General features: G+C 64.1%; 2 protein-coding genes and 1 long non-coding RNA gene across 6 annotated transcripts; 1 reads left to right on the top strand and 2 right to left on the bottom strand.

Annotated features, from left to right (window-relative positions):
• The first annotated feature begins 7,149 nt into the window (after nucleotides 1-7,149).
• Nucleotides 7,150-22,777, top strand: SSBP4 (single stranded DNA binding protein 4). 4 transcript variants are annotated; one of them, XM_087443498.1, is made up of 17 exons: nucleotides 7,150-7,468; nucleotides 15,062-15,134; nucleotides 15,456-15,517; nucleotides 15,603-15,687; nucleotides 18,987-19,076; nucleotides 19,842-19,901; nucleotides 19,987-20,056; nucleotides 20,223-20,290; nucleotides 20,371-20,438; nucleotides 20,757-20,802; nucleotides 20,897-20,932; nucleotides 21,030-21,084; nucleotides 21,173-21,243; nucleotides 21,333-21,411; nucleotides 21,764-21,792; nucleotides 21,952-22,175; nucleotides 22,411-22,777. In XM_087443498.1, the coding sequence occupies exons 1-16, from the start codon at nucleotides 7,410-7,412 to the stop codon at nucleotides 22,159-22,161; spliced, it is 1,161 nt and encodes a 386-aa protein (XP_087299624.1). In that variant the 5' UTR covers nucleotides 7,150-7,409; the 3' UTR covers nucleotides 22,162-22,175; nucleotides 22,411-22,777. The 4 variants fall into 4 exon arrangements, with proteins under 4 accessions (XP_087299624.1, XP_014637211.1, XP_004423009.1 ...); XM_004422952.3 differs by having other exon boundaries at nucleotides 7,155-7,468; nucleotides 21,952-22,059; XM_014781725.2 differs by lacking the exon at nucleotides 20,897-20,932.
• LOC147914649 (uncharacterized) lies at nucleotides 10,240-19,388 on the bottom strand. The gene is made up of 3 exons (XR_015555130.1): nucleotides 17,728-19,388; nucleotides 13,582-13,667; nucleotides 10,240-10,908 (listed from the first exon to the last, which is right to left on the bottom strand). It is a non-coding gene; the product is annotated as an uncharacterized LOC147914649 (long non-coding RNA).
• Nucleotides 22,778-23,008: 231 nt separating the features above from the next.
• On the bottom strand, nucleotides 23,009-26,300 carry ISYNA1 (inositol-3-phosphate synthase 1). The gene is made up of 11 exons (XM_004422951.3): nucleotides 26,177-26,300; nucleotides 25,945-26,073; nucleotides 25,629-25,790; nucleotides 25,137-25,269; nucleotides 24,851-25,044; nucleotides 24,500-24,649; nucleotides 24,203-24,418; nucleotides 23,941-24,105; nucleotides 23,742-23,855; nucleotides 23,453-23,670; nucleotides 23,009-23,320 (listed from the first exon to the last, which is right to left on the bottom strand). Exons 2-11 carry the CDS (start codon nucleotides 26,062-26,064, stop codon nucleotides 23,122-23,124), a joined length of 1,671 nt encoding a protein of 556 aa, XP_004423008.1. The 5' UTR covers nucleotides 26,065-26,073; nucleotides 26,177-26,300; the 3' UTR covers nucleotides 23,009-23,121.
• Between the last annotated feature and the right edge of the window lie 350 nt (nucleotides 26,301-26,650).

The following is a 26,650-nucleotide window of genomic DNA, read 5'->3' as shown; positions in this document are numbered from 1 at the left end:
TTAATTCAGTAGGTGGTGGCTGAGGTCTGCTCAGCCACTTCACTGCTGTGTGACCCTGGGCCAGCACCTTAACCTCTCTGTGCCGCAGCTTCCTTCTTTGTAAAACCAGGACAGTCAAAACCACCGCGGAGGGTGACGGTGAAGGGCTGGGAGACAGACGTGAACGTGAGCACCTGCCTGGCGCTGGGGACCTATGTGACCCATACACTGGCTGAGCATCCCATGGGGGAGGGGGGAGATAGGCAAATGATGATCCTTCGATGCACAAAAATCGAATTCAGAAGGTAAAGCTTGATTTTTTCTGATGTGGAAAGACCTTATTTGAGGTCCCGTAGCCACGTTGGTTATAGTAAAATTTTTGAAGCGACTGAACGGCCTTAAGGGGGCGGTGGGCAAACAGCACGTGTCGTTGAGCGGGCCGCCGTCAGCAGGCGTGTCCCACCTGCCGGGTTGGCAGGTCTCTGCTGAGAGCTGCTCTGGCCACGGGAGGCCACGTTGCGGGCCGCCAGGGACGGAGATGGATTACAACGCCTCAGCTCCGCTCCCTCGGGTGGGACGTCTCCAGGGCGCCCGCCGGGCTGCCTCCCGCAGGGCCCGAGGAGCTGCGCGTTGGCGCCCCCTGAAGGCTCCTTCTCTCTCTGCTCATCCGCCCGGGGCTCCGGGCTGGCCTCCCAAATCATGACGCTCCTGGATTCCGGCCTTAGGGTCTGCTTCTTGGGAGCCCCAAATTAAGATAAGCAGAGTGACCGGAAGGAATACTGGACAGCAGTTAGATTTTAAACATTTTAAGTAATTATAAATAGCAGCAGCCGGGCACTGGCCATTGAATTAGTATTAAGCGATGTAATCTTCGCAGCTTCCTGAGACGGGACCTGTTATCGCCCCCACACACGCGCACTTCACAGAAGGGTAACAGGCACGCTGTGTTTGAGTAGCTCGCCGCACGCTCCGCGGCGACTGAAGGTCAGCCCCGAAGCCGTGTGGGTGACAGCTAGGCTACACTGTGCTCGGGGCCAAGACACGTGAGTCCGCGTCCACGGGGAAGGGTGTGCGGAGCCCCTGGGCCCGCGAGGGCTCTCGTCCTGCTCGAGACGCGCGACTCGGGCTCGACCCCATGGCAGTGATTGCCTGCGGGGGCGGCTCAGGGGGGCGTTTAGCTTTATTTGCAACGCTTTATTTTATTTTATTTTTGGTAAGATTTCTGTTCGTTCCACAAATATTTACTGACTGCCTACTGGATGACTGGGATTTGCAGAGCCAGACGGGGCGGTTCGCAGTTTTTAAAAGGTTTAGTCAAAGAAGGCCTCTCGAGAAAACAAAAAAAAAGAAAAGAAAAGACAAAAAATGGAAGAAAAAGATGTGCAGGTAAGAGTTCAAAATGGGAACTCTTTGAAGCGAGGTGGGAGTGGGAGAATTGGGTGATTTTTTCTGTTTTCCTTCTTTTTTGGCACGAAATAATTCAATACGCAAATACGTAAATATATATTTGGAAGCCGCCTTGGGGGCATGGGCAAGGTCAAGAAAGGAAGATTACATTCCACGCCTGAAACTTGGGGTCTCAAGAGCGGCTCCAAAAGGCGCGCCAGGGCGGGGCCTGGTGGGACCCTCAGGAGTTGGACTTGCGAGTCTCTGATGCCCTCGTGTGGCCATGCTCGGGGTTGCAGGCCCCGGTGGCCTTGGCAGAGGCAGTAGACTGGTCCCATTCTTCTGACCCCCACAACCCATCCCGGCCACACGGGGGTGGGGGGACGGGGGCTTAGGACAGTCTGTGTCGCCCTGAGGCTGAGACCCCTAAGGACACGGGAGGTCTCAGACCCCAGCACAGAGGGGACATTGGTAATTTTTAGTTCATTTGTTCAACAACAAACATTTATTGATCACCTACTGTATGCCAAGACTTGTTCTAAGCTCTAGGGACATAGCACTGAACAAAACATTCAAATTCCCTGCCCTCGTGGAACTCATGGATCACTGGGGACGGGGGCAATCATCCTGCAAAAACAAGATTTTCGAGAGAATCCAACAGGGCAATGTGACCCAGAAATTTGGAGGGCCTCTCTGAGAAGACATTGCTGGAGCTGGGGCCTGAAGGACACGGAGGAGCTGGCCACAGGGAAGGGCTGGGGAAGGGTGTCCCAGGCAGGGAGAATAGCCCTTGCAAGGGCCGCTGGGTGCATGCCACAGGATCACGGACAAGAAGTGCCCAGCTTCCGGAGCTTAGCGGGCGTCCACCCCCAGTGCTGTTATTAGCCCGAGCGGAGGAAAGACCCCCGCCCCCCCACCCCGTACCACCCAAAGTGGGACCGCAGGGCGCCATGGAAACTCTGTCCTCCACCACCAGAAGAGCTCTGGAGAGAAGAGGTGAGGGAGGGGCCTTGCCAGCGCACCCCAAAGTGGGACCTGGTGCCTCCATTCTCTGCTGTGTGTCCTGGGCCAAGTGCCTCTCTGCTCTGAGCCTCAGTTTTATCCGCAGAACCTTCTCTGTAGCTGCTATAGACCCTTCTCTCCCATTCCTCCCTTCCCTGTACCCACCCCCCCAGGCCTGAGGTTCCCAGAGAATGCCTCCAGGTTCCCAGAGAGAGTATCCCAGACCCACTGGTGGGGGGGCACTCTGGGGGGGGTGCTGCCTCCGGGGCACCCATGTGACTCCCTCGGTGCCTCTCTGAGGCTCAGTTTCCCCATTCTGTAACATGGGGGGAAGTTCTGCCTCTCTCCCGAGGCTGCTGGGAGAATTTTATCCGATGATGGGGCTGGGGGCTGGGGGCTGGGGGCTGGGAGCTTGGCACACCAGTTCCTGAGGACTGGTTTGACTTTGGAGTTCAAGTGCAGGGCGGAGGGCGGGGACTTGATTGGTGGGCAGTGGGGGCCCCGCGGGTGCTGGAAGCAGGGCAGGGTACCAGCTCGGTTCGGGTCGGTTGAGCTTTGTGGAGGATGGAGACGGGGCTGGTGTGGGAAGCTGCAGGTTCAGCCGAGGCTCCTCCGCCCCGTCCTCCTGGGTCCCTGCTCAAGCCGGGAGCTCCTCGCAGCTCTGCTGAGGTTCAGTCGGCTCCGCTCAGGGCCTCACAGCGGACCGGCACAGCTGGGGTTCAAACCCAGGCCCAGATCTTCCATCCAGGGACTTCCGCCTCCAGGTGATCGGTTTGGGGGTGTAATTCCCACGTCAGAAACCCGAGACTCCAAGGGGTTGCTGGCTCTCCCAGAAGGCAGGCCTGTTCCAGCAACCCTCCGCCCGCAGGGGCTGGGGGCCTGGCTGCGCCCACCGGGGGCCGGGCTGGCGCCCCACCTGCGCCCCAGCCTACCCCAGTGCTTGCCAGCTGCTGCGGCTTCTCCCCTCCCGGTGTTGTTTGCGTTTTAATTTCTGTGTTGCAGTTAGAAAATTACCCATAATTACAGCTTCGGAGGGGAACCGTCTCAGGGTACAGGTCTGCCTCGCACTTGGCTGCGGAGGGGTTGTAGGGGCCACTGGCCCCAGCCGCTCCCAAAGCCCCCACTTGGATGAGGAGGCAGGGACTGCTTCCACCTCCTGTGGAGAGGAAAACCACCATCAAGACCCAAACTAGCCTTCCGGTGACCCCTGCAACGTTTTCCTGGGCCCCCACCACGCGGTCCGCACAGAGAGCGGGTCCAGCGGGAGGCGGAGGCTGCCAACAGATAACTTGATGCATTATTTTATCTTAACAATGACAAGTCCAACGAAGGCTAGCGCAGAGCCGGTAATCTAGGGGAGATGGCTAGCGAAGGCGAGGAGGAGGGGGAGGGAGAGGAGGAGGAGGAAGAGGAGGGGAGAGCAGAAGGAACTATTGGGGCCAAAGGCCGAAGGAGGAGCCAGAATAGGCCAGGCCTGGAGCCAGGGAAAGAGCGCTCCAGGCGGCAGGAACAGCCAGTGTAAAGGCCGGGAGGTGAGCGTGTGAAGGGCGGGTCTGAAGAATGAAAGGGCCGGAAAGGAGGGAGTGAGGGGAAGGACGGCCCCTCCTCCAGGCAGCCCTCCTGCCCTACAAGCCGAGCTCGTTTCGCTTCGCGCTCCCCCAGGCACCGCCCCGACCCCAAGGGCCTAGGGTTTGCGAGGCGCGGGTAGTCCCAAAGAGGCCGAGACCCAGCTCAGAGCTGTAGTCCCCGCGCAGCCACATGGGGGCGACCAGAAGCCGGCGAAGGGGTCGCAGATCTGGGATCCAGGCTTAGCCCTCTTGCCTTGCCCTCCCCCCGCTCTCCCCGGGGCCCCTAAATCAATTACCAGGACTGCCCTGGCCCAGGGCCCCTGTCTCCCTGGGCCTCTTCCCGGGACAACCTTCCTGCCTCCTCCATGCCAACCAGATGTACCCGGCAGCCCCATGGAGCTTCTTAAAGTCCTGACACAGACCCCATCCCTCGCAGCTCCACACCTTCCCATGGCTTCGTATGGCTGTTAGAACAAATCCCAGCCCGTACCCGCCGGGAGTGGTCCGGCTTCTCTGCCCCCCTGGCCATCATCTCCCTGCTCCTGCCACACTGCCCTCCTCACTCTGCCTCCAACACCTTAACCGTGTGCCCGCCTCAGGGCATTTGCACTTGCGTGACTGCAGTCTGAATATTCTGCTTCCAGATCTTTCGGATCCACCCCTCCCCTTATTAAAAAAATTTTCCTTTTCCTCCCATGTTTCTCCCTCACATGGGTGGGGGGTTCTTTCTGTGAGTTCTGCTCTTGCAAGGCGTGCGCTCTGGTTGGAAGTGCGCGCGGCTCGGCTTCCAGGACGCCGCGTGAGGCCCAGAGCTCGCTCTTCTCGGACTTTTTCGCCGGCGCGGGCTGTGTTTGGAGATCCGTCCCGGTTGCCATGAGAACCGCGCTCGTCGCTCCCGCCCGCTTCGCCTACCCCTTCGAAGCTCGCGGGGCCGCGGGCGCCTCTGCCTCCTCCCTCCCTCCACCTCCGCCCTCCTCCGGGAGCCGGGCCGACCCTGCTGTCGCTCCGTCCTCCCCACCGGGGACTCCTCCCTCTGCCCAGCACGTGGCACTCCCTGAAATTATCCTACTGATTCGCCGGCTTTTGACTGTCCTCGTTCCCCATCAGACCCTCTGCTCCACAAGCAGTAGCAACGTGTCCCGACTGGGTCCCCAAAGCCGGACACACAACAGGCGCTCGGTGTTTCTGGGGAGGATGAAGACTCACATCAACTCAAGGAACCGCGGCTCAGAGAAGGCGAGGGACCCGCCCAGGGCACATAGAATCCTGGGGAGCATTGGGAGATAAATGGGTGGCGCCTGGGGTAGCGGGAGAAGTGTCTGCAGGGCCGGGGAGTCACAGCTGTCACCAATACGCTGTGTGACTTGGGTTGAGTTACACCCTCTCTGCCTCGATGGGAGTGGGCACTGGAGAGCAGTGGTGGGAGCAGCTACTACCATAAGGGTGTCCTTGACGCCCACCTCCCCCAGTGGCCCCCGAGACGCTAGACAGTCGCCTGCTCGAGGCCCGACGCCAGCGTGCCGGCCGCGTCCCCATTAGCGCGCAGCGCGTGCCCCTCCTCCACGCCAGCCCAGGGCTCAGGAGGCCTGCGGGAGAGGAAGCTGGGGGAGGGGACGACCGGCTGGACAGGAAGTGGGAAGGGCTGGCGTCCCCCCCATCCCCGGCCGGGGCCCCTCGGGATGGAGGCGGGGCTGAGGCCAGCCCGGCCCTTCCTTTCCTCTTCGCCCGTCTCGAACCCCAGCGGCTCCCGACTTCCCGCCAGCCGGAAGGCCTGGGGAAAGGGGGACCTTGTCCAGGGTGGGGGGGTGCGGCCTATAAGACAGAGGCATAATGGGGGGCTGACGACTGCAGGAGGGGGCGCTCACATCAAGACACACACGACACAGGAAACCTGAGCCCACAACCACACAACACAGGTCCCAGGGAGCCAGCAATCCACCCACGCGTGAAGGCACACGCACACACACGCACATTCACACGCTATTGTGCACACACCCTGACGCTGCGTCACTCGGTCCTGCAGAACCGCCACGGACACACCACCACCGCCGCAAAACCAGGGACAGTTACCTGGACAGCGACTGTTCACTGGGTGCCTGCCAACCCCCTCCGCACAGCGACGCACACGTGCACTCACATGGGAACCGCGTGTTTACACACACACTCGCGGTCATGCAGAATAGGTGGGGGCAAACCCCCTGGGGGCAGGAGAAGCGCCCCAGGAAGGGGAATGGGGTACCCACTACCTGCACCGGATTCCTGTAGGGTGCAATTAAAGGCTTCAATGCACCCCGATTACAGTTGGCAACACTGAGGCTGAGAAGCGGAGCGAGCGGGAGTGATTCAGTCAACAAACAGTCGCCGCTAGCACCAACTATTGACACAGGGTGTGACTGTGGGGCAGTGCAGGGTGGCTCCCAGGGTGTGGCCTGAGTACCGCAGGAGCTTCTTGTCTGAGTTGTGTGGCTGTGTGGTGTTTGGCTGCTGGTGTCCACAGGCCGTGCGACTGTGTGACGCTGAGTCATCTGTGGCTCCCTGACTCTCCAGGTCCGTGTGGAGGCCTGGGATGCTGCAACGGTGTGCCCAGGGTGGCCGCGAATAGCTGCGTGGGCTCTTTCCACAGCTGTTGGAAGCTGTAGCATGGCTGTGCCTGTGCGTGTCTCGGCGCGGCTGTGTGCCTATGCGAGCGGTGCTCTGTGGGTTTTGCTGTGACAGCCACTATTTGAGCTGTGTATCCGCTGTGTATGACAACGTGTCCCGGCGCCAGCTGTGTGTGTGGCGGTTCCCACCCGTGCTGTATATGGGTAGCTCTGCGGGGTGATACACCCAGTGTGACTGCCTGTAGCTTAATGGAACTGTCATAGTTGTTCCAATAGCTGGGCGGACTTCTGCGTGCAGTCCTGTGTAGCTGCAACGAAGTGCGTAGCTGGGTTCCTGGGTGTACAATTTGGGTGGCTGGACCTATCTGGGGAGTGTGTGTGTGGCCGGGATCAGCTGAGTCCTGCTGTGTGTCCCCGGTGGCCATCCCCACTCGTGCCCTACGTGTATGTACGCGTCCCCCCCACCCCACCGCGGCAGCACTGCGCGTGCGCGCCCGGCCCACGGTCCCGGCAGCGGGACTCACTCGCGCGCCCGCCATCGCCCCTTTAAGAGCGGCGCCCGCGGGCGGCAGGGAGGCGGCGGGCGGGGGCGCGCGCGGCGGGAGGAGGGGGCGCGCGCTTCCCGGAACAGCCCGCGCGGAGGGAAGAGAGGAAGAAAATAAAACCCGCGGCCAGAGGCCAAGCTGGAGCTGCCGCCGCCGCCGCCTCGGCCGTCTGGAGCTCCCCCGCGCGGACGATGCCCGCGATGCCCGCGCGGGACTCGGGGCGGTGAGGCCCGGGGCGCGGGGTAGCTATGGCGACCGCGAGCGCGGCCCGCGGCGCCGCCTGACAGGTGTGGGCCCCGGCGGCGGCTGCGGCGGCGGCGCGGAGCAGCATGTACGCCAAGGGGGGCAAGGGCTCGGCCGTGCCCTCCGACAGCCAGGCCCGCGAGAAGTGAGTCGGGGGGACCGGGGGCGGGGCTCGGCGGCCGCGCGGCTTCCGTGGGTCCCAACGCCGGCGGGCACCGCGCGGGGCACGTGGGTGCGGGGTGCAGGACGTGCGGTGCCTGAGCGCGCTCGAGGGGTCGCGAGATTTGCGGGGGCGCGCGAAGCCCGAGGGGCCTCGAGGGGTCGCGAGATATGTGGGAGCGCGCTAGAACCAAGGAGCATGAGGGGCTTAAGGGGGCGCGCGAGAGTCAGGGGGCGTGAGGGGTGCAGAGAGTCGTGAGGTTAAAAGGGGCGCGCGAGACCGGAGAGGTCGTGCGAGTTGAAGGGGTGCGGGAGAGCAGAGGGGCGCGAGATTTGCAGGGGCGCGCGAGACTCTAGGACGCGAGATTTGAGGGGGCGCGCGGGATCCGAGTTGGACTCGAGGGGCACGAGACCTCCCGGATGGTAGCTGTCTGCGTTGTTTTCCGCGTCCTCCAGGGAAGTTTACCCGGGCCTTAAGAGCTGGAGAGGGGAGTGGAGGGCATGAGGGACACCAGCCCCACCCTCGCGAGGCCACCTGTCACGCCGGCGGGGGGCAGCAGATGCTCTCGGGCTGGTGGGAGCACAGGTTCCTAATCCCCGGACCCTGCGGCGGGCTGGGGGCTGGGGGCGCTCGGAGCTGGGAGCACGGTCTGGGGGGGAGGCAGCCTGACATTGGGCTGCTGCGCCTGTCTTCCGCCACTGCCTCTCGCCTGCTCTGTGGCCTTAAGTGGGGGAGCACCCTCTCCTAGACTCACTTACCTTTCCTGAGAAGAGCGGACGTAACAACAGTGCCGTCTCTTAGGTTTGGGGAGCATTTCAAAGGTGCTTGGAGCTGTGACCGTCCCACAGCAAGGGCACTGAACGGTTTGCAGTATTGTTGGTATTGAGGGAGAAGGGCCTGCAGGAGGGATGGCTTGCCATGGCTGATGGCAGTGGTCGATTCTCAGGATGCTAGGAGTCCAGCCGCGCAGGGTGGCCTGGGGCGGGAAACCGGTTGCTGGAGCGGAGAGGAGGCTGGGTCATCAGGGAGAGGTCCCATGATGACCCCCCTTGAAGGCTAGGGCAGGAGTGAAGACTTGAAGGTCTGGGCAGTGAAGAGGAGCCCTGTATGTGGACTGACATTGGGACCCCCTGCTCCCCCCACAAGGTTGAGTGTCCACTCTCTGCCCAGCCTTGGGGTCATTTTGGAGAAGTGATTCTTCAGGCCAGAAGATGCTGGGCAGATGATTCCTCTTCCAGGCCCCTTTTGTCTGTCTGCACAGTTGGGAGGTTGGGCCCCATTTCCAAGCGCTGTTAATCGGGAAGATGTTTCACAACAGGCACCTAACTCCTGTCCAGGTTGGAAGCAGGGAGTGTCTGGCATGGCCACCCCATCCCTGGGGATCCTGGCGTGTCCTCGCCATCTTTGTACTCTGGCTGCTGGGTCTGGGGGCTACCACCCCCCAATGGGCATCATTCACTTGTTCAGCAGACGTGGTGGGCTGGGTCCTGGAGTGTAGTGGTCTGGTTAGGCAGGCTCTGGCCATAAGAAGCCTACATCCAGTAGGGAGGCAGGCGTTGAGTTACCCAGCAAGCTGATTGGGTGCTCTTCAGATGTGCTATGAAGAAAGCAAAGTGGGAAAGTGGGTGATAGTGAAGTATGGGGGGATGTGAGGTGTGCAGAGACCTGGAGGAAAAGCAGACAGCTGAGGGCACAGCAAGTGCAAAGGCCCTGGGTTGAGGCCAGGCCAAGGCGCTGGGGCTGGTGCCCCGGGTGGGGGAAGGGAAAGTGCACTCTGGCTGCTGTGTGGAGTAGGGCTTACAAGGGGTTGGGACTAGAGGGCCAGGGGACCTGGGAGAGGCGGGCACATTTACTGGGGAGAGGGTTGATGATGGCAGCTTAGGTGGTGGTCATGCAGATAAGAGAAGAGAGGGAATGATAGGTTTGAGCTGGAGGTGGTGGGGTCTGGAGTTGGGTTTGGAGGGATTTTGATTTTTTGAACCTGCCCTTGACTCTTGGCCAGGGCTGGAAGAGGGGGTTATCCAAATTCCTGGCCTCCTTCCCCCGTCAACCCCCCTTCCCTAGCCTGATCAGCGGAGGTTCTCAGAGAACGCTGGATGTGTAGAAACGCCTCATGTGGAGGCTGAAGTTCCCATCATGTCACACCTGTTCTCCAGTCCTGTTTTTTGGCCGAAGCCTTCCTGTGCTCATCCGTTTCTCGTGGAGGGTCCTGTATAAGTGTCAGTTTGGAGGTAGGGTTCTGCTGCTACACAAAGTTTGGAAAACACCAGATGGTTGCATCCCCCATTTCACCGATCGGGAGGCCGGGCCCCAGAGAGGAGGTGCCATGCCAGGGTCTCAGGTTCTGGTGCACGGGAGAACTCTCAGAAGCGTGGGGGCCAACACATTGGAGAGGCAGGCTGGGTGCTCTGAGCCTTGGTTTCCTCACCAGCGATGTGGACAAGCGGCCTTGCAGGATTCTCCCAAGGACTGGGAGAGAGGCTGCCCACAGAGCCTGCACAGGCAGCCACCCACTGAGCCACTTCCTGTCTCTGGGCCTTGGTTTCCTCTTCCGTGAAATGGGGTGAAGGGGGTTACACTGCTCAGGTCCCCGACTCTCCGGGACTGTGTTTTCCTCCCACCCTCCTGCCCTTCCTCCCCTTCCTTTGGGCTCCTGTCCTGAGCCACCTCTGGCTCCCGATCTCAACATTAGGCCTGGGCCAGCCTGTCCCAGAAACGGACCAAGCGTCTGCTGGGTGTGCGGAAGGGGGGGTCCCTGCCCCTGGGGGCTCATGGCAAACCAGTGACTGCAAAGCCCAGGGAGATCAATGATGGGGGGGGCAGGGTGGGCCGCACGTGGGAAGACATAGCCTCTCCTTCTGTAAATGATAAACACTGCCAACCTACAGGGGAGCCCAGGAGCATTACTGCCCAGAACTGACCAGCGCTTGTGTGTGGTCATTGGTTTCCGGTCTTTTTTAATAAGGGGACAAAGGTGACTGGGACAGTTGAAGGCTCTTTTGTCCCTTTATATCTCTCCCCCTTTAGCCCAGGAGGCTTCCGTCCTGGACTGGGGAAGAGGTCTGACCGTTGACTCTGTGTGGACATCCTCATACAGCACAGCGTGCAGCGCCACGAGTGCTGCCCAGTGGGCAGGGAAGCGTTCCACACATGACGGCCACGGTCGGGGTCACAGCGCCTCTGTGTTCCCAGGACTGGTTCTGAGAGAGCACGAGTGGTTTGTTCGTTAAGCCTAGCAGGCGAGGCCATCGCCGTGTGTCCGTCCCGACCCTGGCCGGGCTTCCAGGTGTAGCCATGGTATCCTTGTTCTCGGGGCACACGGGAAAGAGGTTCTTGAGAAGGCATCCGCACGCTAAGTCCTGGAGGCTGAGCAGAGCTGGCCGGCACAGCGGAGCCTCGGGGAAGGGCTTGAGAAGAGGCTGCGTCTGGGGAGGAGACAGGAGGAGGAGGGAGGCTGGGGAAGGCCAGGGTGGAATTTGAGAGTGGGGGTCATCACTCTGGCTGCTGGTGGAAGAAGGGTCGCAGGAGGCTGATGAGGAGGGTGGCAGAGGGGAGGGAGCAAGTGTGTGGGCTGGAAGTCCCTTTGGGGCATCAGGGGGACCTGGTGATGGATTAGCCCGGGGTGGGGGGTGGTGATAGAGGTCGTCTCCCAGCCCCCAGCAGCGTGTACACTGGGCTTTAAGGGGGAGGAGGGCGCCGGGCAGGGAGTGCTTTGCACCGTGATTCTTGATAATGAAGGTGGTAGTGCCATGTTTCAGTCCAAGAGGCTCTCACGTCTCATTATGTCACCACTTCCTGGCACAGTCCCGTGTGCACTTCTCCCTGGGAGCACCCCAGATCCGGGCACCCGTGTCCCCCAGGTCACACGTTCTTTCTGGAGGGAGGGCCTCCCTGGGGCTACCCCAGCTCCCTTCCACCCATCTACCCTTCTGCGGTGGGATCCCCTCCGATGGGATGGGTGGGCTCTTTGCTCTTTGTTCCATAGGTCATCACCGGGTGGGGGGTGGAATCTGGAGAAGATTTAGATCCCGAGCCCAGGGCCTAGACGGTGACACCCCAAGCCGGATGCCCCCCGTGAGGGAGGGCCCTGCAGGTCCCCAAACCACCTGGCCAAACGTCCAGGCTTCACAGCTTTTCACCGAAAATTAACAAAAACACTTCTTCCCTGAGACTCGATCCTGGTAAAAATTAAAGTATCAACATGTAAGAGAAATCAGCAAACCGAAGACTTTCTCTGGCTTCTCTTTGCTCTTGGGATGAAACCCCAAATCCTTCACCTGGAAATGCTAACACTAACCTTTCTCAGTGCTCACCAGACCACCTTAGTTAATCCTCTGATATCCAAGGGTGGGAGCGGTGTTGGTTGTTCATTCCTCCAGGGGTAGGAGCTTGGGGCACAGAATGCCCGGGCTCTGTTATAAGGAGAGAGACCAAGTCCCCACCCTCCCAAAGCCACATTCCAGTGGGGGCTGCAGCCAGAGAGCAGAGACGTGTGTCAGATGGAGATAAATAAGATGGGGGGATGGAGCAGGATGAGGGTTAGATGTGGCAGCAAAGCCTCTGACAGGTGACATCGGAGCCATGAAGGTTTCTAGGCAGATGTGCCCCAGGCAGGGGAAACAGCCTGTGCCAAGGCCCTGGGGTGGTTGGTGGCCAGTGTGGGGGCGCCCTGGAGGGTCTGAGCTAGGAGTGCTGTGGGGAGGGGGCTGTAGACTCTAGGGGCTGGGAAGAGAGGAGCTCTGGAGGGGCCCTGTCCAAATCCAGGCAAGAAGTGGCAGTGCCTGGACCAGGTATGCAATGGGGAAGGCAGGGAGAGGGCTCCAAATCAGGAGAGAGCTTTCTCCTTAAGGTTTTCCCTAAATTCAGTAAGTACGGTGATCTCGGGGACAGCAGGATGGATCTTCATGTCTGCGCACACCTGTGTGAGTCAAGGCCAGACACCCGGGTCAGACCACATGGGGGGCGCCAGAGGGATTGGAGAGGAAGAAGCTGGGGTGGGGGCACGTCGAGCTGGGCCTTTCGGGGTCAGGTGGATGGCGGACCTCGAGTTCCGGGAGGCCAGGCTGAGCACTCCGTGGGCAGCTGCACGAGGACGTCATCAAAGCGGGAGGGGAGGCCGCCCAGGGAGAGGGGATGGGGGGCCTGAGGCGGAGCGGGGAGAAGCGTGGGCAGGCTGGCTCCTGGACCTGCGTCCTGGGTCACACGCCACCGCTAAACAGTCAAGGGCACGGGGAGATGGAGAAGAGCCCAGCGTGCTGGCAGCGCAGAGCTCTTGGTGGATGTGGTGGGAGCCGAGGGCCACTTCTTCAGGAGGCCCCCTGAGCCCTGAGGAGAGGCCCCCTGAGCCCTGCGGCGGTGGCCAGAATGCAGCAGGGCAGGACTGCAGCCTTCCTGCCCTCCCCTGCTCGGCGTCCTTCCTTCCTCAGGCAGCCTACCTGAGGGCTCCGCTCCGTCTTGCTCTGTCTCTGGGCGTGTCACTCCCCCCCTCAGCCTTTCCTGCTCCCTGCCCTGACCCCCAAAGTGGGCGGGGGGCCAGTTGGACCCCTCTCAGCCTCTGTCCTCGCCCAGAGGGTGAGGCCGTGGGCAGGCCTGGGCTGGTCAGGTCTGCTCTGGCCCCTTGGCTGTTCACACTCATTCCTGCACAGATGGATGTGGGCCTGGGGGACGCAGGCCACTTGTGAAGGCTCAGGAAGCCTCTAGAAAGGAAGGAGGTCACAGGAGTGGGTTGCACAGGTGAGCCTGGAGGCCGGGGGCCAGGAGGGTGACTGGATTGGAGAAGCGCAGATGTTGGAGATTGGAGACTGCTGGGTGGTACGACGTCAGAATCTAGTGGGCAGGGGGCCAGTGGGTGGAGGTGCTACTGAGAGGGGGTGATAACATGGCCAGTCTTAGCGGTAACTACACTCAGAGCTGCGTGACCGCCCACAGTCCTCCCCCTGTGCCCCGTCCCTGTCCCTTGGGTGGCCGTCACAGCTCAAATGGGGTGGTGTGAGAGGTAGACACGGCTCGCCCTGAGATAGCTGCCTACCCCGGCCCCCCAGTGTCCCCCCTTGTCTTTCCGTAGCACACACTACGTTCCAACCCACCCTGTAACCTACCTTCTTTGTGTCTCTCCCCGCGAGCAGGTAGCCTCCAGGGAGACAGGTCTGTTGTGTTCACTGCACAAGGAGGCACTGGGTGAACGCTGAAGGAACGAATGAGTGAAAAGGTGGATGGATGAAGGAAGGAAGGAAGGAAGAGGGTCCAGGGCAAGGGCAGAAGCCGTGGGGCGGGGCGTGCCCTGGTGAGGCCTGACCAGGGGCCGGGGGTTGGTCTGATGGGGGCTGGGACGTGCACATGGAGTGGCCTGGCCGGGAAGGTGGGGGAGGGCAGGAGCACGAGTCAAAGTAAGGTTATTTTAGGATGGGCCTGCGGCAGGGCAGGGCGGCCAGCTGAGCGTGGAGGCCTCTGGAAGGGCCTCCAGCCTTCACCAGAGGCACAGCCTCAAGCTGGTCCTTGGGGAGCCCCCAGGCTTGGATCTAGACGCCTCCCCCGCCCTGGGGCCTGGCTGGGCAGTAGGAGGCCCCAGGGTACCCGGAGGGGCTGGTACCAGTGGAGCGGATGGCTGGGGAATGGGTGACCCAGGTGGGTGGGGAGTTGTCCCTCTGCCCACCAATGTGGAAGACCAATTGGAGGGTGGTGGAGGCCAAGGATGGAGAGCCCTAGAAGGTGGTGTGGATGGGCCAGCCTCCCTGTGTGGCCCTTGGAGGGCACTGCCAGACAGAGGGTGGTCCATGCTCTTGGGGTGGGCAGTGGCCAAGTTGGTATATCCAGGGGTACCAGGCACAGTGGGTGTCTAGGCAGGGCGGTGCCATGGCAGCCGAGGGGCACTGCTGGCCTTTCCTCAGCTCACCTGCCCCCATTGCCCGAGACTCCCCTTGGGGGCCTGGTATGGAGAGGTCCTGGCCACTAGGTGGACGGGCACTGACCCCAAGGAAGAGGCTGGCATCCAGGGACACTGGAGAAGGAAGAGCTCAGGGCGGGGGCCTTTCTCCTTCCTCAGCAGGCAAGGCTGGGAGTGCTTCAGGTGCTGGGCCCTGGCCACACTGCCCAGGGTGCCCTTGGGGAGACCCCACCCACTGCACAGTCTGGCACAACGCCCAGGAGCCCTGTTCCCGGGCAGAAGACCTCCCTGGGGTCAAGGCTGCTCTGGGATCTGGGCATCAGCAGGATGGGCCAGGTCTTGGTCCACAAGGGGGTGTTGAACTAAGCAGAATTCATCCTGGAAGTGGAGGGTCTAGGACTGCTAGGAGGGCTGCCTAGAGGAGGGGCCTGCAGGCTGGGTGTTGATGGATGTGTGGGAGTTGGCCTGGTGGAGCAACTGGTGAAGAGACCATCTTTCATGAGGGGTGGGGGAAATGGGGGGCATTGGGGGACCAGCCGGGGGGGCAGCGAGTGAGGCTGGGGTGGACGTGATGAGGGGCTCACTATGGGCCCCTGCCTGTCCTCTCCACCTGCCCGCTGGAGGGGAGGGCCTTCAGGGCTGGCCCCAGGCCTCCTGAGGGCTAGCCCCCACCCTGCCCGCCCACCTGCCCACAGGTTGGCGCTGTACGTGTACGAGTACCTGCTGCACGTTGGTGCCCAGAAGTCAGCCCAGACCTTTCTGTCCGAGGTAAGCCGGCCCAGCCCTTCCTTGCCACCCATCCAGGGTCCTCCCTACTGTCCTTCCTTTGGGGCTCCAGTCAGGGGTCGAGTTGCCCCTCTGACGGCCCTGAGAACTGAGGGCTGGGGCAGGCCAGGGCCCACAGGCTGGTATCCAGATGTCTGTCCATCCATCTGAGGGTCTGCCGCTCGCTCCTCTGCCCCTCCGCTCACCCGGTTACCCTGCTCCCACTGGTCCCCTGCCCCGTGTTCCCTGGGCACCATGCTGGGCGGGGGCTGCCTCAGGTGGGGCCGGGTGGAGGGCCCTCACCTGCCTTCCCTCTCCCTGCAGATCCGATGGGAGAAGAACATTACGCTGGGGGAGCCCCCGGGCTTCCTGCATTCCTGGTGGTGGTGCGTGCGGGACTGGCGCAGGCGGGCCATGGAGGGGGCCGGGTGGGGGCGCACCGGGAAACCATCGTCCACCTGCCGTCCACAGCGTGTTCTGGGACTTGTACTGTGCAGCGCCCGACCGCAGAGAGGCGTGCGAGCACTCAAGTGAGGCCAAGGCCTTCCAGGACTACGTGAGTCCAGGGCTGGGGCGTGGGCAGGGCGTGGGCAGGGGGCCAGGCCTCGGGGTTTGATCTTGGATCTTGGCCACTTCTGGGTGGTCCCTATGCCCTCCACTCGGCCCAGGGTCACTTACAAGGTGGGAGAGGCTGCTTCCACTGCACCCAGCTACTGAGGGTCCCCACAGCCACCCACACCCTCCCAAGGCCAGCCCCTTCTCCTCCCTCTTGTGAACCCAGGGTGGAGCCAGGGTAGACAGAGCCACAGCTCAGGCCTCCCTCACTGCCAGTCTCCTCCCACCCCAGTTTTTCTGAGTCTTCTGAGGTGGGGCCGGGGCGGGGGTGGCAGGGGTGGCAAAGGGCCAGTGCGCCCCAGCAGTAGAAGCGAGCACTGCACACCTTTCCTGAGCTAGTCGGTGCCGGGGCTGCTGACTCCACCGCTTTGGCCTGTTTCCCTCTGCTTTGAGTGGGGGTGAGAGGCCTGTTTGAAGAGGAACGGGCGGGAGTGGTGGGGGAGTGTTATGTGCCTGGGGGACTGCATTCTCTTGTTTTGGGGGAGCAGATGGCAGCCCCCTGCCTTTATCTTTGCCCTGGCCTGTGGGGCTTGGCCACCTGGCCCCTCAGAGAAATCTTGGGCAGGCCAGGGAGGGCTTGGGGCTGTGGGTTTGAGGGGGCAGCAGTGGCTCAGCTGGCTTCTAGGGGTGGGGCAGCTCCAGGCGAGTCCCCCCTCCTCCCTTGTGTACCCATTCTCATACAGCTGGCGCCTCTGCCCTTCTTTGCCTCCTCGGGCCTCCCAGGAGGTGGCGGTCCCCACCTCTCTCTGTAGCTGGCCAGGGTCGTACACTATGCACTACTGCACTGCCTCCCTGCAGAGCACCCCCTTCTGCCCCCTGCATGGGAGAGGAGGCCTCTGCACGGTCGGGCTGCAGCCCGCGAGAGGTAGGGGTTCACCGTGTCTCTGAAGATGCTCCACACGCGCTGCGTGCGTGCATGGGAGCCGGAGACACTGCTGTTCGCTCCCATCGGATCCCAGTGCTCGTGTGCCGTCCCCCTGCCCCGGTCCCGCCAGAACTGGGGCCCCAGGGGTGTCTGGAGCTATGTGCGCGTGACTTCACGTGGGCTCTCTATCCGCAGTCGAGCCCCAGCCCCCTCCCTGCGCCTCTCACTTGGGCCCCCTTCCTCCCTTGCCCCTGCTCCGCCGGGGTTAGCTGCCTCTGTGGGCGTCTCTGGGGAGGGCCGAGCGCGAAGTCTCCCCGTAGGCGTGAGCGCGCTTCCCGGGGGCGCGCCGGTTACCATGGCAGCGGGGCGCGTCCGGGGAGCCGGCGCCGGCACAGCGGGCTGAGGGCGCCCGGCCCCCGGGTGACGGGGTCCCTGCGGCCTCTGGCAGAAGCCGGGCGCACGTCCTGCCTAGCCGCTCTAACTGGGGCGGGGGGGCCCTGCCCGCATTGATCGGGGCCCTCCTCCCGCCCCTCCGCGCTCCCCGGCCGACCTCTGCATCTCCAGGAAACGCGAGCGCGCCCAGCCGGTCGTCATGGCAACGCGGGTGGGGCCCGGGCGCCTCTGGGTGGATGATTGACGTGGGGGGTCCAGCCCGCGCCACCCGCCTGGGAGGGTGGGCAGGCCCTGAATTAACCCTTCAGGGCCTAGAGTTGGGGAGCCGCAGGGGGCGAGGGGTACCCCATATATCTCCGCCCCCAACACCTCGTGGTTGGGAGCCCGGCGCGCAACCACCCCAACCTCCGCTCTCCCCGACCAGGAAATGCTTTGGCGCCTGCCGTGGCTCGGAAGGGGGGCTGCTCTCCATATGGGGTAGGCAGTGGAGGGTAGACAGGTCCAGGGCTCAGAGCTGATCCCCTCCAGCCGCTGAGGCAGACACCTGCGAGAGTAGCTGCTCCAGGCCCATCAAGCTGTGTGTTTGCAGTCAGCAGCGGGGCTGAGAGCTTTGCTGCCCCCTCTCACCCCCCCATTCCCCCCGCCCCCGGGTTGCTCGGGCTTTCAGGTGATTTGTGCTGGGCCCTGGGAGTGCTGTCGGTCAAGCCTGCGGAGGATTCCTACCTCTCCAGCTTGGGGCCTGGGCCGGAGTCCTTTAGAGGCTGACCTTTGAGAAGGAGCAGGAAGGGGGCCGGCCGCAGTCTCAAAGGGGGAGGGGCCTGTCTCAGGGGCCCTACTCTGACCTAGCCAAGGGGCCCCTTTCCCCACTCCTGTAGGGCAGGAAGCGCTGTGTGGCTGGGGGTGAAGTGTTAACCCCTCTGTGCTCAAGTGGCTGCAGTTCCACAAATTCCTGAGCGCCCCTGTGTGCTGGCTTGTGCCAGCCCCAGGGACAGCAGTGACCCAGACAAACCATCTCCTTCTTTTGGGGCCTAGGGGGGAGGCAGAGGGCAGATGATGCAGACAGTCACAAGTCAGGGGGCCCCCAGAGAAGTGCTTTCCCCCTACTCTGTGCCTGCAGTGTCCTGCCCCTTCCCTGTCTGTCCTTTGATCATGTCCCCTGTGCCCTGGGAGACTAGGCTCCATCCCAGCTCTCCCACCCCTCCTGCCTGGAACTTGGAACTGACCAGAGGAAGTGGCCTGTCAGCCTGTCCCCCTGCCAGCTCTGGGCCTGCCACCAGCATCTCCGCCCTCGGCAGACAGGGGAACTCCCTTCTCTAGCACCCAGTCTCCCCTCCTCCATCTGAAGAGAGGTTGGGGGCCTGGAGACCCCCCCCCAGAGTCCTGCTCTTCCTTCCTCTTCCTCCTGATCTCTGTGCCGCTCCAAGGAGGGGCCCTCCAGGAGGGAGGTTCATCTCGAAGACGCGGTTGATGTTTTTATTTGGGGTATCTTGGGTAGAGCTGGGGACCCAGCTAAGCTGCCTTGCCAGCCAGGAGGACACAGGGCAGTTGGGATGGGCCCAGAGTTGGGGACTGCACTCGCCTGGGTCTGAGGTTGCACGCAGGCAGAAAGAACAAGCCTGTGCTAGAAAGAGGAGGTGCACACTGGAGTCCTACGTTGCTGGCATTTTCAGACCCCCAGAATCCTCAGGCTTGGGAATCACTGGGGGCTGGGATCCCCGGCTCCCTGGCCACCTCCAGGGTCTTGGGGGCAGCCCCTGCTGAGTCACCCACATATCCAAGCCACGTCAGGGTTAAGCCAGGGTGGGAGGTCGGGCAGCTGCTCTTCCATCACCTAGAGAGACCCACAGGCATCCTCCCACGCGTGGACAGAGGGGGAGATGGCCTGGGTTCCCCATCCCGTGGGGCCAGCTGCTTGGGGAGAGGAAGGGACACTAGGGCAGGAAGTGGCCTGACCTGGCTCTGCGATCTCCCCTGCCCTGCAGAGCGCTGCAGCCGCCCCCAGCCCTGTGATGGGGAGCATGGCCCCCAACGATGCATTGGCAGCAGGCCCCATGGCACCCGGCTTCTTCCAGGTACAGTCAGGGCTGGTTGCCCCCTGTCCCCTGACCCTAGGTGGGAGGGTGACAGAGGCTTGGGCAGTGACGGGGGTGGGGTCCCATGTGGGGAGAGGCCCTGAGGCCCACAGGCTGGAGTGGGGTGGGAGGGCTGTTGGTGCGGTGGGTATGTTCTTGCCGGCCTTGGTGGGGCCAGGGAAGAGGGGCATATGGCCTGGGCCCCATCGCAGGAGAGGGCGTGGTCTCTGCACACCTGGCCTTCGAGGATGCGTGCCAAGATGCCTGGGGCCGCGGAGTGTGGCTCTCTGAGCCACGGGTCCTGTCCGTGACCCTTCCCGTGGGCAACCCCACCCCCACCCCGTCCTACAGTTGAGCGAGCGCAGGGGCTGGCCAGCTCTCCCACCTCCATGGCGTCCCCTTCCCCTTCCCCGACAGGCTCAGCAGAGCCACAGGAAACAGTGGGCTTCGGGTGATCTCGGTTTTCCCAACCCATCTGGTTATGTCCTCCTAGGGCCCCCCCGACTCCCAGCCGCCCCCCCACAACCCCAACGCCCCCACGATGGGGCCTCACGTTCAGTAAGGACCTGTGACGCCCCGACCCCAGCCACTCGAGCCCCCGCCCCACAGCGCTCGCACGCACCGGGCACCGGCTGGCTGAGGTCTGCTGGCTGGTCCTGGAGGAGGGGGCTGTCCAGGCTGGGGGCCCGGGTGCAGCAGGAACAGGGTAGCTTTGGGGCGTGCGCGGGTGGGGGGAGGTGCTGATCCTCGGCCCACCTCTTTTAGCCCTTCATGTCACCGCGGTTCCCGGGGGGCCCCCGACCCACCCTGCGGATGCCGAGTCAGGTGAGAGAGGAATGAGGGGAGGGAGGGCAGGAGTTGGGTCAGAGTGGGGGCACCCACACTCAGTGCTGCCACGCCCCCTCCTCAGCCTCCCGTGGGCCTCCCCGGCTCCCAGCCCCTCCTTCCTGGCGCCATGGACCCCTCCCCACGAGCTCAGGGTGAGTAGAGAAGTCCAGCTGCTGTATCCCCACCACCCATCAGGACCCCAGCTCCAAGCACCCCAGCCCTGGTACCTCATTGTGCAGACCCCCGCCCCCTCCCCGCGTGTTTTCACACTGGGGAGTGGTCCTGGCCTGAGTCCCCTTCCTTCTGCCCCCACCGCAGGGCATCCGAGCATGGGCCCAGTGCAGAGGGTGACGCCTCCACGGGGCATGGCCAGCGTTGGGCTCCAGGTAAGGGCTGGGTCCAAGTGGGGGTGGGCATCAGGGGCTCTCTTCCTCTGGCCTGCATTCACGGCCCTTTGACTTCACAGAGCTACGGAGGTGGAATGCGGCCCCCGCCCAACTCGCTCGCCGGCCCAGGCCTGCCCACCGTGAACATGTAAGGTCCCCAGGGATGCTGGGAGTGTGCCCGTGGGGGCCCCCCTCCCAGCTTCATGGGCTGGGTATGCTGGGGCAGACCCCGAACCCGCACAACAGCCCCCAATATATTGTTTACTCCCCTGTTGGGTGGGGAAACTTGGGCGCAAAAACCAGTGGTGATGGGTTGGGATCTGAAGGCTGGCCTGGAGCCCGTGCACGGTTACCACTTCTCATCTATGCCTGGTCTGCCAGCCTGTCTGGGGGCACATGGGGCGGGGGTGGGGGTGGTTGTGTGTCACCGGGCCTCGCCCCAGGATCCACCCACCGGTTCTTCTAGGGGCCCCGGAGTGCGAGGCCCGTGGGCCAGCCCCAGTGGCAACTCGGTGAGTCTCAGGCTGGGGGCCGAAGGGAGTGGGGGGGTCGGAGGTATGTGGGGGGTAGGGTGGGCGCCCTACTCACAGCTGCCCCTCTCCCCAGATCCCCTACTCTTCCTCCTCCCCCGGCACTTACTCGGTGAGTGGGGCCGAGGCTGGGCCACCCAACCCGGGGGCAAGGGTTGTGGGGTGGCAGATGGGGGCCTTTCTCACCTTGTCTCTCCCTCCGTGTGCAGGGACCCCCAGGAGGAGGTGGGCCCCCTGGAACCCCCATCATGCCCAGCCCTGGAGGTACTAGGGCTTGGGCGGCGTGTGGGGAGGGGTGTGCTTGGGAGGAGCCCTCCCGCCCCACCCCCTCACGCGCCGCCCTCTCTCCCAGACTCCACCAACTCCAGCGAGAACATGTACACCATCATGAATCCCATCGGGCCGGGCGCGGGCCGGGCTAACGTGAGTGGGTTGCCGGTGGGGGCCGCGGCAGGCGGTGACCTGCTGGGAGGGCTGGTGGCCCGAGTCCCACGCTGCCCCTCTGCCCACAGTTTCCCCTGGGCCTTGGCCCCGAGGGCCCCATGGCCGCCATGAGTGCGATGGAGCCTCACCACGTGAACGGATCCCTGGGTGAGCGCGCGGCCCGGGACACCCCCAATCCCACCTTCCTTCGCGAGCTTCGGGCGCCCCCTGGCGGCCTGTGTTCTCTGCCGGGGCGTCGGGGTCGCTCCCGGAACCTCCGTGGGGCGGCGACCCGGGCTGTGCTGAGGGAAGGGTCCAGTAGCTAAACCGTGGGGACGCCGGACCGTCAGCACTGACCCCCCCCGTCCAGGTCCTCTGCCCGGGACCCCCAGCGGGCTGGGCCGAGGGAGGGGGCGTGGCCGTGGGGGAAGTTCCGGGAGGGGTTGGTGACCCCGGCTCCCGGGGGCGCGCCTGGCGCAGGCGCGTCTGAGCCGCGTGTCCGCCGTCTATCGGTCCACAGGCTCGGGCGACTTGGACGGGTTGCCGAAGGTGAGGGGCCGGGCTCCTGCGGGGACGGGGCGTGAGGCCCGCGCGGGGGCGGGGATGCGGGGGCGGCCCGAATGCAGAGGCCTCGTCCAGGTGGGCCGCGCGGCGGGCAGGGCCTGGCCCGGGGGCGGGGAGTTCCGCGCTGACCGCGGCCGCCCCCAGAGCTCCCCCGGCGCCGTGGCCGGCCTGAGCAACGCCCCGGGCACCCCGCGGGATGACGGCGAGATGGCGGCCGCCGGGACCTTCCTGCACCCGTTCCCGAGCGAAAGCGTAAGCGACTGCGTCGACTCCCCCCCCGCGGCGGCGTCGGGCCGGAGGGGCCTGGCAGGCAGGCCCCGGCGGGGCGGCCGGGGGGCCAGAGCAAGACCGTGACCGCGGCGGGCCAGGTGGGGGGGCGGCCGCGGCATCCTTCCTCTCTTTTCTCCCTCCCCCGCTCCTGTCTCACCACCCTGTCCCTTTCCCCCTCTGGGACCCGCGCCCCAGGGCGGCTTCCCCACCTTTCGCCACCTGTCTCCTTCCCTCCCTACATCTGCCCCGTCCCGCATTCTCCCCGGGGGGCGGGTCCCAGTCTAGGCCGGAGCTGAGCCCGCCCCCGCGCGCCATCTCCTCGTCTCTCCGCAGTACTCGCCCGGGATGACCATGAGCGTGTGATGGGGCAGCAGCCCCGTGCCCACTGCCGGCCTTGGCTTCTGCCGAGCACCCCTGCCCAGGGTCAAGGTCCAGGGGCTCGGGTGGTCTGCAGGGTGAGGGTCTGAGGTCACACCTCAGGCAGCTGGACTCCCGGTCAAGGCTTGGACGGCTGGGAGGCCGCGCACGCAGAACTCTGATTTTATTAAAAAACGCAAGGACCTCAGAGACATTCTTTCCTATGTGGGCCCTTCCACCATTTCTGTTTTGGCCTGGGGGGCTCCTTGGGGGACTGCCTTTCCCCTGGACAGCAAGGGGTGGGCCCCCATCAATAAATGTAACTGGGTTTTGGTATTTGGTATCTGGTCTTAGATTTCTTGATCTCCGCGTGTAGCCACATCCTCCATCCTGCGGTCTTAGCCCTACCTTCAAGGGCTGGGGTTAGGCAGAGGCCTCGGAAGTTTGGGAAGGTCCCTTAAAAGTTGGGATAACAGTTTTGAAGGGTAGGTAGGAATCTGACCAGGTGAAAAGCAGAGCTAGGCCTGGAGTTGGGGGTGTGTTAGTTAGATCACAGGCACCAAGAACCCAGAGATGTGGCTGACAGTGGCACTGGCTTTATTGTGTTGCCGGGGAGAGGGGGCTGGAAGGGTCGGGTCCTGAGGGGCAGTGGAAGCAGGAGTCATGGGGGGTCTGTATGGCCAGGGCTCAGGTGGTGAGCATCTGGGGTGCCTCAGCCTTTGAGTGCCCTTTGGTGTCACCGATACAGCCATTGGGGGCAGTTGCGGCCGATCCTTTCTTGCAAGGCCCAGGGCAGGCAGCCACAGGCTCGCCCCCCCTGAGGCAGGGGCGCTCCATCTTGTGCTCTAGAAGCATGTGGTTCTGCGGTGGGAGCCCCACGCAGGCCCTGGGGGACGGTCAGGGCTCAACAGCCAGACCCCGAGGCCAGCGCCCCCCAGCCTCCAATCCCTAGGCCCTGTGCACAGCCCCTCGACTGCACATATGGGCCACTGGTGGGGACCCCAAGGCCGGGGCGCACCTGAGGATGTTCTCAATGCAGCTGCGCTGGCGGAAGAGCGCGTTGACCACCGGGCTGCCCGGCGGCACGAGAGGCGCCTTGAAGAGGAAGCTGAGCAGTGACAGCACTGGGTGGAAAGTCTGCAGCTCGGGGTCGGCATCTGTGCAGAAGCTCACACGCTGGCACAGCTCTGTCAGCAGCGCCAGGTCCAGCATGATGGGCGCGGCCAGGAGCGAGTCCTGCGGGGCCGGCAGGTCAAGAGTGGGGCAGGGCTGGCAGGCAGCCCCACTCCGCCCCAAGCGCCCCACACCTCGCACGTGTTGTGCAGCACCAGAGTGTTGGTGCCGCCCATCATCAGCTCCGACGTGTACTCATCCAGTGCACGCTTGCTGTCACCCACATACGGCACGTACTTGATGACCACCTGGGAGGCAGCTCGAGGTCACAGGGGTCCCAGCCCACCTCTGTTGGGAGCTCCCCATCCCCCACCCCACCCGTGCCCCACGAACGCAGTGGTCGGGCTCCTCGCCGGGTGCGTAGAGCACTGGGTTGCTCTGCACCATGTCGTCCACCACGCTGCTCTTGGACACCTCCTTGGCACGGAACTGGGGCGGTGCTGACAGGTTCTGCCCATCGTTGTTGCCCAGGTGGTTGTAGCTCACGATGGACATGGTCTGTGGGAATGAGGAGCCCCACTTGCAATGCGGGCCTCCGCATCGCATAAGCCTGGTGGCACCCCCGTTGAATCATGAATCCCCCAGGCCCACGCACCTTGAGGCCAGAGCCGATAAGGAAGTCCACAAGCACGGACTTGACCTTGGTCTGGCCAGACTTGAAGTCGTCTCCGCCCACAAAGACCCGGCGCTGCCACGCGAGCTCAAGGGCACCAGGCACTAGTGTGTTCTGTGGTGACCCGTTGAGGAAGGCACAGCCCTCCAAAATGCTGGCCACGGCGAAGAGCGTTGAGGGCGACACCTCCAGGCCCAGCTGTAGGTGCAGGTGGGCAGTCAGCCTGGAGAGGTCCTTCAGGGCTGGCCCTGACCCTGCGCCACCCGTGGGCACACTCACCTGAATGGTGCGCAGCAGGTTCTCAGCGGTGTCATTGAGGCCCGGGACGACTTCGCAGAAGCGCTCCGTGTTCGCTGTCCACAGCACGATGACTTTGTCCAGCCCGGCGCTGGACCGGAAGTCGCAGATGTCCCTGCGGATCTGCTCCAGCTGAGGGGTGGAGGGAGTTGAGGTTGTACAGGTCCCCGGACCCCTTTGAGGCCTGGGCTACTCAGTTCCTCAAGTGCAAAGTGGGGCACGGACCCTCAGGATGGGAGCATGGGGACAAAAGAAGGATAGCACAAACAGGAATAAACAGGTGGCAGAGGGGAACAAGTGGCAAGGGATAAGGGACTTGGGGTGGGGCCGCACCTGCTGCGCTCGCGTGCCTGGGATGAGGTTGTCAGCGCGCACGCTCTGGTTAGCGGCGATGAACTCAGGAATGTAGACAGAGGGCCGCGGGCGCAAGGCCTCCATGTGCGGCCACAGTTGCTCCTGCAGCCCCCAATCCAGTACCTGTGCACGCCGCATCGCCTCGGCCAGGTTCAGCGACGATATGTCCCAGCCTACGAGGAACTCTCAAGCTCGGCCGGGCTCAGACCTTAGGCCGCTCCAGGCCCCGCCTCCCGCCCCACCCCCGGCCCGGGACCCCGCCCACCGTCGAACACGAGCTCGTCGGGCGCCACCATGGGCAGCAGTGCGCTGAAGGGCACGAACACCTCCTGGCCCTCGGCGTCCAGGCCCAGGCTAACGGTGCTCGCCTGCGTCAGCGAGCCGTAGTAGTTGGCCTCCTGGGGGGCGGCAGGCGGGGCGAGGTGAGGGGTGGGCGTGGCGCGGGCCACCAGACGGCCAGGGCCCCGCCCGGCACCCTCGAGCTCCGCCCTACTTTGGGGCGCCTCAGTTCTGCGCTCGAAACCCGGGCGGAAGCCGCTCCCCCGCCGGAGGTCCCTCCCCGGAGCCTGCCGACACCTTAGGCTCCGCCCCCGCAGGACCCCCCGAGGAGTCCACCGGCAGCCAGGCCCCGGCCCGCGCGGAGCCCGTCCCCTGCGGACCCCCTCCTCCGTGGAACCCCGCCCCTGGAGGCCCCTGCCCCTCCCGCACGGACTCTGGCGGAGCCCTCTCTCGCGCCGCACCCCGCCCGACCCCCCACCTTGCGGCCGGTGCGCGTGGGCCAGGACAGGCGCAGTCGGTTGGCCAGCACGGCGGCGGTGAGCGTGGAGCCGTTGTTTCCGCCCCAGCCGACTAGCATGACCCCGAGCCGGGGCACCTGCCTGGCGGTCCGGAAGGTGAAGCGCGTGGACGTGGGGTGCACCTGGGGGCGGGCGGCGCAATGTGTCTGGGGTCCCAGGCCCTTTCTCCCTCACCGCAGGGTCGGGGTCGCAGACGTGGGGCAATCCCCAACCACTCACAGCTCTCCGGGTCCCCCATTCCTACGCCTCCCCCCCCACCCCCCGTCCCTCGCCCACCTTGAGGACGCCGCCGTCGCGGCTGACGCGTGTCGTCCGGTACTCGTACTGCGCTTCGATGGCCTCGGGGCCGTAGACTACGTCGGGGCTCTCGACCACGAACTCGGCTGCGGCCTTCATCGCGGCGAGCTGGGGGCGTGGGGTTGGCAGGTCAGCGGGGACACGAGAGCCGGCCGGGCAGAGCCGACTTCGGTCCCCGAGGCCCTCGCATCCCGCCCGGGGCCGCACTCACCGGCGCGGAGTGCGCTCGGACGGCGGCGGACGGCGAGTGGTCCGGGCGCGCGAACTCCAGAGAAAAGAGCCGCCGCCCCGCCCCCGCCCCGCCCCGCCCCTCGTCCGCCTGCGCCCGGGGGAGGGGCGCGCGGGGCGGAGGGCGCGCCAGCGTTGGACTCGGGTTCGAGGCCCCACAGCCCCAAGCCGCCATGGCTATGGGGTCCCTGCCTCGCCGGGCTCGGCCAGGCCACCACGTGGGTCGCAGACCCCCGCCCGAGCGCGGCGCGCTTTGATTCACTTCACACCTCAGCCCGTTTATCCTCATCTTACAAAAGAAGACATTAAGGTTGCAAGTGAGCTCCCGGCTGCAGCCACAAGGCAGGAGGTGGAACTGGGCAGGGAGGCTGGGCCTCCGGGGTCCCTGGGGAAACTGAGATAGAGGACTAAGCCGGGATTCGGACCCCAAAGCAGAGACGCCTCCAGCGCAGGCTGC

The sequence above is a fragment of the Ceratotherium simum genome, chromosome 18 (assembly GCF_057802395.1).
Source record: "Ceratotherium simum simum isolate JZ-2026a chromosome 18, ASM5780239v1, whole genome shotgun sequence".
NCBI classification, from domain to species: domain Eukaryota; kingdom Metazoa; phylum Chordata; class Mammalia; order Perissodactyla; family Rhinocerotidae; genus Ceratotherium; species Ceratotherium simum.
The sequence above is the reverse complement of the archived record's forward strand: the minus strand, read 5'-3'. Positions and strand labels throughout refer to the sequence as shown.